This window comes from Micromys minutus, assembly GCF_963924665.1.
Source record: "Micromys minutus genome assembly, chromosome: 1".
In the NCBI taxonomy this organism is placed as follows: Eukaryota; Metazoa; Chordata; class Mammalia; order Rodentia; family Muridae; genus Micromys; species Micromys minutus.
In genome coordinates this window covers 22,406,906-22,418,974 of record NC_137969.1, presented here as the reverse complement: position 1 = coordinate 22,418,974, position 12,069 = coordinate 22,406,906, and the positions used below count along the sequence as shown (strand labels likewise).

The window sequence follows — 12,069 nt, the reverse complement described above, 5'->3', positions numbered from 1 at the left end:
GGAATGCTGAGGTTGATAGGGGTGAAGAGAGAGTGGTTGTTGGGACGGGCCAGAAACTGCCAATCAATTAGAAGTCCATCATTTGAGTCTCAGAATGCATATACCCTCCATCTGTCAATTATTTTATTTACTTTCCATTTAGACAGGATCTAATATGTCACAGGCTGGACTTGAACTCACTATATATCTGAAGACGACCCAGAACTCCTAATCCTCCTGGTGCTGAGATTACACTCAGCTAACAATGATGTCTGGATCTGCATGTGGTGAGGTTTACTGAGGAGGTGTGTAGCCTGTGACACTGTGCCCTGCTGGTCACTGCAAAAACAGTGGTCAGAGCAGGCTGCCGCCGCCTGTCTTTATGTATCTCTTGCTGGGAGTCATGTAGTAATACTGAGACTGAAAGCGTAAGTTGGCTGGTTTTTCTCCTATGCTGCACTGACTAGGATGGTGTGTGGTTTGGAGAGTAGACTGTGCCCTGCTCTAAGACACTCCACATTGTGTAGAGAAGTAGCTTCCAGACTGTTTTTCCCTGGACAACTTCACTTTACAAAGCAGCGGTTGGCTCCCCTTTGAGGAAGGATGACGTGGCATCTTGGATGGATGCTACCACATGGATGCTACCGCCTGTCCATCACTGACCATGAGACGCGGACAGTTTGGTCCTACCTGAAAACCTACCAGAGTGACTGAGGATGCAAGACCAAGAGAGCGTGCCGTGTTCTTTCTCACCCAGGCCCTGCCAAAGGACTGGTGGAAACAGCCCTAACCACCTGTCATGTGACCGCAGGTACCTGCACCAAGAGACAATGACAGGAGACTGCCAGCTGTCCCAGTGCTCCAGCTCAGTTCAGTCCCCACTATTTAGTTCTCACTTAATCGCCATGGTCTGTCTGTCTGTCTGTCTGAAGCTTACCTTAGTGTCCTAGGCTTGCCTCTACAGCTACATCCTGAGCTTAGCACTAAGCTGTGCATTCCTGGGTCTCTGGCAACAATCCAACTGGGTCCCTCAGTGTCTAGCCTCCTGCAGTGACTCTCTGCATGTGTATCAATTCTTTACCTCCGCTAAGGCCTCTTTAAACTCTGTGGCCTTTTAAATCATTTGTCACTGCCCTGTCTCCCAGTTATGGTGTAATTATAATCCAAGAGTTAACATAAATAATTCATATACATTGGAGTAAAAGAACTTGTGGGTGCCAATGAGCAGCTATCAAGGAAAATCAGGACTACTTAGGAAATAGCAGCAAAGAAACTGATAGAGCTGGTGAATCTATTACTCAGTAAATTCTGACACTGTAGAAAGACGCACTTGTGTTCATCTATGCTTCTGGTATTGCATATGTGCCCGTGACTTCATGGTCCTCCAGTCTGTTCACTGAGTTACCAGGGTCCCAATGTTGAGTCATACCTCCCTAAGGCCCTTCTTTATTAAGTATCTCAAACCTTTCCCACACTATTTCTCTCCATTATGTATAATGGATAATGCTCATTCTTGTTACAGATGGGTAGCAAAAGCTCAGCAAGTCAAAATCAACCGCACGGTTGTCAATAATCAGGAACATGACCTCAAGTCTCTGGTTTCTCATTGTAGTCTCTGGTCATCCCAGCACCAACATGATCCATCCAGTGATGGGCACAAGTGAACATGATCTGACCAGTGTGCACTAGCTCCTACCTAACTCCAGCCTCACTCCCTTTCATGACATCTCAGATTATGGGCATGGCTAGCCAGATATATCTAATGTTCTAAAACACACAGTAGGCTGGGCACTTTTTATAATCAACCCTCTGGTCTCTGCTATTCAACTCTGGCACTGTGGTTCATTAAGAGTCTAACACAAAATTAAAGGAAAACGCAACCCAAGCAAACACAGGGGGTGTGGGAGGGGTGAATCTTAAAAGCATTGTGCTCCATGAAACAAATCCAGGAACAAAAGATCCAATCTTTGTTTCTGTTTAGACAGGATTCTAGTTAGGACACAGGGCATTGGTGGAAATGAGAGTTTCTGTCAACAGCCAGAGGAGGACAAGGCTTCACAGGGGAAGAAAGGAAACTGGGGTATCATGGAAATGTGTTTCTTGAACCAGGACAGTGACTACCCTAGTAATTTTATTTGTCAAAAGCATGGGACTGGATATAATCCTTGCAATTTCTCATATATATTGCACATAAAGAATAACTTAAGTAGTTCTTCGTAAACACAAAAGTTGAAACTCAAACCCTTACTTTGAGGCCTCCTTTGTAATAAATTCCTCTATTTTATTCCATCAACTAGTGGGGACTTAGTACAAAGGAGGCTTCAAACAATGTAAGAGTTTTACAGTGCTGGGAATGTTTTCCTTTATAAGAGTTTCCATAATCATAGTGTCTTATTACAGCCACAAAAACTTAAGACAGTATGGGAAAACAGTGGCCGCCACAGTGATCTGCTTTGGGCACTGTCAGTGAGCTCTCATTGGATGCCAAAACTGCTAGAAGGGCTTACAGAGAAGCTACTGACTCACCTTCTCATCAGACTTTGCAGGGACAGGTTTCTCTGAGTTTGTGTTTTCATAGGGCAACACATGAGGGCTGCGGCTGGCTGCAGCTTGGCATCTCTGAAGAGGACAGTGTTGCATGATACCTGCATGGTCTGAAAACAGATCACACTTAAATGTAGTTTCTGTTGGGATTCTGTAAACCCCACCCCTCAGTTACTTAGCAACAGCCAGGTATACCCCACCCCTCAATTACCCAGCAGTGGCCAGGTATGCTCCGCCCCAGTGACTTGACACTATAAAAGGAGCTGCTTGACCCCTCCTCGCTCTCTTGGCCTCTCTTGCCCTTGTGCTCTTGCAGCCTTGCTCTCCCCTTTCCCTTCCCCCCTCTGTCCCACGTGCTCATGGCCGGCCTCTACTCCTCTACTTCTCTCTCTCTCTCTCTGCCTCTACCACCCTCTTAACTCTCCCATGACCTGAATAAACTCTATTCCGTACTATACCGTTGTGTGGCTGGTCCCTCAGGGAAGGGATTCCCAACATGGGCCCCCCAGAGGCATCTCCCTTGCCCTCAGGCCTTGCCGCACCTCCATGGGCCATACGCCCCAAACTCTCTTCATCCTTCCCCTAACAGTTTCCATGACAAAACCAAATGAAAAAATGTCTTTCTGCTAATCTAGCCCTACAGAGGATACTAGAAGGAAAACTCAAACACAAAGAGGGTAACTACATACACAAAAACTAAAACCATAAAATTTTAATCATGTCACAACAAAATGAAAAGAGAAACTCAGACACATACACTAATATACTCAGCATCAAAATAACAGGAACTAACAATCATTAGTCATTAATGTCTCAATATTAATAAACTCAAATCACCAATAAAAAGACACAGGCTAACAGACTGAATATGTAAACAGGATCTATCATTCTGCTGCATACAAGAAACACACCTCAGAAACAAAGATAGACATTACTTCCAAGTAAAGGGTTGGAAAAAGGTTTTCCAAGCAAACAGACCCAATAAACAAGCTGGAGTAACTATTTTAAAAATGAATAAAATAGACTTTTAACCATAAATATGCCAAAAGAATTGGGGAAAGACACTGCATACTCATCAAAAAAAAATCTACCAAGATGATGTCTCACTTCTGAACATCTGTGCCAAATGCAAGGGCACCCACATTCATTAAAAAACAAAACAAAACAAAACAAAACAAAAACAAAAACAAAAAAATTTTATTAACCTCACACAATAATAGTGGAAGACTTCAACACCTCTCATGAATGGACAAGTCATTGAAACTGAAACTAAACAGATAAGCAATTAAACTAACAGATTTTATGAACCAAATGGATTTAACTGATATCCACAGAAACATTTACCCCAAAACAAAAGAACATACCTTTTTCTCAAAATCTCATGGAACCTACTCCAAAACTGACCATATAATCAGGCACAAAGCAAGTTTCAACAGATATAAGAAGATTGAAATAACCCCTTGCCTTTTGTCAGATCGTCATGAATTAAGGCTGGACAACAGAAACAACAGAAAGCCCGCATACTCATGGAAACTGAGGAGCACTCTACTCAATGATCACTTGGTCAGGGAAGAACCTGTTGAGATTTGTTCTATTGCTATGCATTGTAATGCTAAGTGCAGGCCCTCAAGACCTGGTTGCCCCAGAGATGAGAGAGTCCACATGTAGACCTAAGTGATGCCATGTGACCTTGCCCCAAGTTATTTCTGATTAGTGAATAAAGATGCTGACAGCTAATAGTTGGGTAAAAAAGACATGGGCAGGGTTTGGGGTTCCTGGGCTTAGGATCAGAGGAGAACCATGAAGAGGAGAAGTGAGGAGGAAGAGACAAATGGCATGGGTTAGGAGTCACGAAAACTTGGCCCTGAGGATTGGCCAATTGGAGTTAAGACCAGCGTAGTGAAACATAGTAAGAAATAACTCAGGGGTATCACCAGAAAAGTAGATTCTAGTAGCATAAAGGGTAGATATCTGCCCAGCTCTTGTGCTGTTTAAGGCTTATCGTAAATAACAAAAGTTGTGTGTCTTTTATCTTGGAATTGAATGATCAAAGACAGGATAGAAACTCTCGGTAGGAATTAAAATTTTCTACAACAGAAATAAAGAAACTAAAGACTTTCTATAATTCAATGAAAATGTAAGCACAACATACCAAAACCTATGGGATACAATAAAAGCAGTGCACAAAGGAAAATTCATAGCACTAAGTGCCTTCATAAAGAAATTGGAGAAATCTCACACTAACAACTTAACAGTACACCAGAAAGCTCTGTAACTAAAGGAAGTAAACACACCCAAGAGGAGTAGATGACAGGAGATAGTCAAACAGGGCTGAAATTAATCAATTTGAAACAAAGAGAACATTACAAAGAATCAACAAAGCCAGAAACTGGTTCTTTGAGAAAGTCAACAAGATTGTCAAACCCTTCATTAAACTAAATAAAAGGCACAGAGACAGTATCCAAATTAACAAAATCAGAAATGAAAAGGGAGACATAACAACAGAAACTGAGGAAATTCAAAGAATTATTAGATCTTACCTCAAAAGCCTGTACTCCACAAAACTGGAAAATCTAATAAAATGGATGAATTTTTGACAGATACCACTTACCAAAGTTAAATCAAAATTAGGTAAACTATCTAAAAGGTCCCATAACTTCTGAGAAAATAGAAGCAGTCATCAAAAGTCTCTTAACCAAAAAAAAAAAAAAAAAAAAAAAAAAAAATAGAGTCCAGGGTCAGAGGTTTTAGTGAAGAACTATACCAAACTTTCAAAGAAGAGCTAACTCCTCAAACTATTCTGCAAAGCAGAAACAGAAGGAATATTACCTTATTCATTATATGAGGCCACAGTTACCCTTATACCTACACCACAGAAAGACTCAACACAGAAAGAGAACCTCAGACCAATTTCACTTATAAACATCAACACAAAAATCCTCAACAAATTCTCACAACTGAATCCAAGAACACATCAAAGACATCATCCACCATGATCAAGTTGGGTGTATTCCAGAGATGCAGGGATGGTTCAATATACAAAAATCTATCAATGTAACCCACCATATAAACAAACTGAAAGAAAAAAAATCACATGATCATCTAACTAGATGCTGAAAAGGTCTTTGACAAAATCCATCACTCCTTCATGTTAAAAGTCTTGTAGAGATCAGGGATTCAAGGCACATACTTAAACATAATAAAAACTATATACAGCAAGGCAATAGCCAACATCAAATTAAATGGAGAGAAACTTGAAGTAATCCCATTAAAACTAGGGACAAAACAAAGCTGCCCCCCCCCCAAGTCAATAAAGTACTTGAAGTTCTAGCTAGAGTAAGAAGAGAACAAAAGATTAAGAGGATACAAATTGGAAAGGAAGACTGCAGTATCATTACTTGCAGATGATATGACATTATACATAAGCAGTCCCCAAAATTTCACCACAGAACTCCTACAGCTGATAAACAACTTCAGCAAAGTGGCTGGGTATAAAATTAACCTAAAGAAATCAGTAGCCCTCCTTTATACAAATGATAATTAGGCAGAAAAAGAAATTTGGGAAACAACACCCTTCACAATAACCACAAATAATATTAAATACCTTGGTGAAACTATAATCAAGCAATTAAAAGATTTGTATGGCAAGAACTTCAAGTCCTTGAGATGAAAAGATCTCCTATGGTCATGGATCTGTAGGATCAACAGTGAAAAAATGGCAACCAACAGATTCAATGCAATTCCTATCAAAATTCCAATAATAATTTTTCAGACCTTGAAAAAGCAGTTTTCAACTTTGTATTGAACAAACAATCCTGAAAAACTAAAGAATCTCTAGAGGAATCATCATCCCCGATGTCAAGCCATACTACAGAGCAATAGTAATAAAATTCAGATAAATAGTGCATGGTATTGGTACAGAAACAGATAGGTTTATTAATGGAATAGAATCAGAGACCCAGAACAAAAGCTACACCCCTGTGGATGCTTGAATTTTGACAAAGAAGCCAAATCATACATTGCAGAAAAGAAAGCATCTTCAACAAATGGTGCTGGTGTAAGTGGATATCTGCATATAGAAGAATGCAAGTAGATCCATATTTATCACCCTGAATAAGACTCAAGTCCAAAAGGATCAAATGCCTCAATGTAAAACCAGATACACTAAATCTAAGAGAAAATGGGAAATAACCTTGAACACATTGGTTCAGGAGATATTTTCCTGAACAGAACACTAGTGGCTCAGGTCCTAAGATTGATATAAATAGGACCTCATGAAACTGAAAAGCTTCTATAAGGCAAGAGACACTGTGAACAGAATAAAACAGTATCCTACAGATCAGCTAAAGATCTTAACTAATCCTATAGTCAATAGAGGGCAAATATCTAAAATACATAAAAAACTCAAGAAGATAATTCCAACAAACCAAATAACCCAGTTTCAACTTTCCTGGATGTCAACTTGACTACTTCTGCAATTAACTACATCCCAGAAATGGAGGGCACTCTTGTGATCCAGATCTTGAGGCTGGAAGACACAGGCTTCTGACATGGAGATCTTGAGCCATAGTGGCCACGAAAAGCTTAGGCCCTGGCAAGGTAGTCCACACCTTTAAACCCAGGAGACTGAGGTGGGCAGATCTCTGAGTTCAAGGCCAGCCTGGGACAAAGCAAGTTTCAGATTCAGGTCAGGTGGTACACACCTTAAATCTGGGCCACACCTTCTGCTGGAGGCCCACACAAGGACATTGGAAGAAGGGAGACTCGTTCTTCTTAGCCTGCTTGCATTTACTTGCCAAAACATCTGTTAGAGCCTACTTCTTCAGGATTCTAGCTTATACAGAAAACCAGGTGAAACAACTAGCCTATAGAACTGAGAAACTACTAGATTTTTGGACTTTCATTCACAGCTGCCCATTGTTGTGTTAGTTGGGCTGCAGACTATTAAGTCATTCCAATAATTTCCCTTATATATAGAGACATTTCCTAAGTTCTGTGACTCTAGAGAACCTTGCATAATAAAATAGCTAAACATAATTCTCAACAGAGGAATCTAGAATGTCTGAAAAGCACTTAAAGAAATGATCAGCATCCTTAGCTATCAGGGAAATGCCGATCAAAATGACCCTGAGATTCCATTTTACACTAATCAGAATTGCTAAGGTAAAAAAACTCAAGGGACAGCACATACTGGCAAGGATATGGAGAAAGGGGAACACTCCTCCATTGCTCATGGGCTTGCAAACTTGTCTAACTACTTTGGAAATCAATCTGTCAGTTTCTCGTAAAATTGAAAATAGTTCTACCTGAATACCCAACTAGACTGCTCCTGGGCATATACCCAAAAGATGTTCCACCATACCATAAGGACGTGCTCCACTAAGTTCATAATAGCCTTATAATAGCCGGAAACTAGAAACAACCAAGATGTCCCTCAACTGAAGAATGGACACAGAAAAGGTGGTCTATTTATACAACGGAATATTAGTCAGCTTTTAAAAACAAGGACATCATGAATTTTGCAGACAAATGGATGAAACTATATAATATCATCCTGAGTGAGGTAACCCAGACCCAAAGGGCCATATATGGTATGTACTCACTGATAAGTGGATGTTAGCCATAAAGTGTAGAATACCCATGATATACCCCACAAACCCAAAGAAGTTAAACAAGAAGAAAGGATGCTTGAATCACACTTAGAAGGGGAAACAAAATAGTCATAGGAGGTAGAGGGAGAGAGGGAACTGGGTGGGAGAGGGTAGGGAGAGGGGAATGGAGAGGCAGGGTCAGCTGTGGGAAGAGAAAGGACAGAAGCCCAGAGGACCACGAGAGAAATTAATGGAAATCTGTGGCTGTAGGTGGGTGAGGAGGGGAGCATCTTTAGGAAGTCCCAGAAACCTGAAATGGTGGGAGGCTCCCAGGAGTCGACGTGGGTGACTTTAGCTAAAATGCCTAACAGTGGGGACACGGAACCTGAAGAGACCACCTCCTGTAGCCAGGCAGGACCCCCCCATTGGAGAAATAAGGACACCAATGGACTCAAAACTTTTGACCCAACATTTGTCTTGTCTAAAGGAGATGCAGGGATAGAGCAGAGACTGAAGGAGAGGCCAACCAATAATCAGCTCAACTCAAAACCCATCTCACCCGCAAGCACCGGTCACTGACATTAATGATACCCTGTCATGCTAGCAGACAGGAGCCTAGCATTACTGTCCTCTGAGAGGCTTTACCCAGCAGCTGACTGGAACAGATGCAGAGACCCACAGCCAAACATTGGGTAGAGGTCGGGGACACTTATGGAAGTGTTGAAGGAAGGATTGAAGACCCCGAAGGGTATGGGAACTCCACATGAAGAACAACAGAGTCAACTAGCCTAGACCCCTGGGAGCTCTCAGATACTGAGCTACCAACGAAAGAACATACATGACTTGGAACAAGGTGCCTGACACATATGTAGTAGATGTGTAGGTCAGTCTCCATGGCTGCCTTGTACTGGCCTCAGTGGAAGAGAATGAGCCCAGTCTGGCAAAGACTTGGTATTTATGTGTGTGGGAGCACACTCTCAGGGGAGTGAGGGACCTGGAAGGGAAGCAGTGTTTGGGATGCAAATGAATGAATAATTAAAAATCTATTAAAACAATCCTAGGGGTGTGCTGATTACATATCCAGAATATAAGAGGAATCACATGTACAAGACAGGGGACATGCAGCATATATTCCCAAGAGAAAGCCTACAGACCTTTATTAGCGAGAAGAACACTGGCTTAAAAACTTTCATGAAAGTCATGCTGGGGCAGAATGCAAGGGTGGGGTGTGTTATTTAAATAACAGTAACTGTCTTTCCACTGTGGCTCAGAACGGTAAGCACAAAGTGGAGAGGAGAAATCAGCGTTATCAGCATTTCCTATTACTCAGTTCGTGCTTTGTGCCCAGCAGAACTCAGTGATTATGAATTTTTCATGGTGTTATGGCAACTGATTCATTATCGCTCAGCCCCGTACGCCTTGCTTAAATATTTAAGAAGTCCTATTTTTAAAAAGAGCACTCGGCAATAATTATGCGGTTATGGTCTGTTCAACTGAACTAGTTAAATGGAACAATGTCAAAATTGCCACACAATCCCCCCTGAATGCCGCTGGTTTGGATCTGTGTCGGATGATGAGTGCGTGAATGAATGATTCCAAGCACGCTTGCTCTCTGTACCCCAACATCGATTTTGCCCCTAGGAATGAGAGCAGTGAAGCTTCCAAGTCTTTCCTACAGGAGGCGTTGCATTTGAGGTTGATCATCCCACAACGCCTGGAAAAGGAAGGGTGGGCACTAATGGAGAGATTGGTACAAGGTTAAGAGAAGAGTGTTGGGGGTAGGTGGTTGACACCCCAAGAGGCAAAACAGCCTGATTAAAGCAGGCTCCCGTGAAGCTGTACTGTCGCCAATAATTTCGAATTTTAAATTAAATTCCAATTTAATTAAAAAATATTTTTTATTTAAAATTAAATTTCAATTGTAAATCAAAATTCTTATGCAGCTCCGTGTCTTGGCATGACCCCTGACCCTTGCTATCAGCTCTCGGGTGCTAATTTGTGAGTGCTGTGAACATTACCACACAGAAAACTGCACATCCATCTGGGGCCACTTAGAACAGCATTTAAAAGCATCAGGCATTGTGTTGGTACTCATTAGAAAAATTTAACTTACATTTATGCACAATTAGCAATTAACTTTATGGGGATAAAAGCTACATGCATGTTTTCAAAACAAAAGAAAATTAAGCTAAAAGCAGACAAAAAATATAATCACCTGTGCTTCCAAATGTGAACGTCAATTTTGTTAGTATCTTGGCATATCATATAAACCTTCTTCTAGTATATACATATAACACACACATAACCTGTTTACTTGGATTCTTTATAGTTTAGCTTGAGTTAACTTATATTAGATCGGGCCATTGCATTTATCTGTAAGGGGGCCATCCAGAGACAAACTAGACATGTCCAGGATCCTTTGCCTCCATTTGTAAAATAAGAATGATGACTCAGCTTCTACAGAATATTAGTGCTTACGATTCCGGCAGCTGCGTGTGTCCCAGTGGGTGTGCCGAGCCCACTAAACTCAGCACCTGTGAGTGTGAATGGCACACGTCTTCTGTCACTGTCACTTCAAACTCTGAAGAACCATCGATGAACTGCCGCTCAGCAGAACGGACGTTTGCTTGGCTAAGCTGACAGAGAAGCATGGGAGGGTCAGCGGAAGGACAGACCCATGCCTACTCGGTGTCTTTCGGGAGTGGCCACATTTTAGTGGGTGCTTGTTGGTGGAAAGAGAGGATAATGGAGGAGAATCATTTCCCCTGTCCTCTCTAGGCTCTCTTAAGGAGCCTCGCCTCCCTCGCGATGCCTTTTCTCCCCCAGCAGCCTGCACAGCACTGTCTGGCTCTATGAAATCTAGCAGCAGGGAGGAAGTCAAATGCATTCTTTCTGAGATGCTTTTCTTAATATTATTTCACTTATGTGGGCTGGTGCTTCGCCTGCTTCTGTGTCTGTGCGCACAAAGGATGCCCTGGTGGTGAGGAGCATCCCTGTAACACTATTCCAGACTTTGCTTGCTTTGCTTTGATCTTTAAGATCAAGGTTCTCCAATCTGCTCTAAGCTATGATTCTCTCTAACTCCGGAGCACGTTCAAAACCTGTAAGTCAAGCCCTTTCTGACCCTGTTCATCCCAGGTACTCTCCATATGGACACCCCAAACTTTCTCATCTCTGAATGCTTAAATCTGACCTTCAGCACCCTTGTTGCTGACATTGGAGTTCCAAGGCTGGAAGGAGGCCATGAATCAATCACAGCTTTCTTTGACCACTCAAACCAGATGTGTAGCATAACTGTAATCCCAAGATTTGGGAAATAGAGACAGGAGGGTCTTGAGTGCAAGGCCAGGTTAGGCTACACAGTGAGTTTAAGACCACCCTTAATTACTTGAGACCCAGCCTCGAAAAAGAAGGAGAAGGGGGGGGAGAAGGGGGGAGAAAAAGAATTCCTTTTTGGGGAAAAGTGCCATTATTAATGTGTGCACTGAAAAAAATAAACTTTTCACCTGGGCCTTAGTTGTTTTAGTGTAGGGCAAAACCCAAAGGAGGCATGATGGGAAACAAGCACGTAGCTCTGAAGCTCACTGATGTCATTTGGGGAAGAGAAAACAGAAGAAAGAAAAGAAGGGAGGGTGTTAAAACAGGGGTGTGTCAAGAAGACAGCTGGGTGTGTCTGGGTGTATGTCACATGATACGAATAGACGAGGTCTTATTTACATTCTGCTAGTGGGAGAGTAAAGCTCACAGAATTAGCTGGATTTCAGTGGCCCTACTAAAGAGAGAGAGAGAGAGAGAGAGAGAGAGAGAGAGAGAGAGAGAGAGAGAGAGAGAACGAGAGAGAGAGGCAGGTTTGGGACCAGAGCAATGGAGCTCTTCCCCCCTTCGCTGTATCCCATGGAGTCTGCTGCTCTGAGCCCCAAACACTCTTTTCTGGCTCAACAGAGAGACCCGAACA

General features: G+C 42.0%; 1 protein-coding gene across 1 annotated transcript in view; it reads right to left on the bottom strand.

Moving 5' to 3' along the window:
- CLNK (cytokine dependent hematopoietic cell linker) overlaps positions 1–12,069 on the bottom strand; it is a gene marked incomplete at both ends in the record, with an annotated part of 119,700 nt that overhangs the window by 12,115 nt on the left and 95,516 nt on the right. The window contains one exon of the mRNA XM_080942080.1: positions 2,506–2,633. Within this exon, the coding sequence (XP_080798206.1) occupies positions 2,506–2,633 (128 nt within the window). The remainder of the gene's footprint in view (positions 1–2,505; positions 2,634–12,069) is intronic.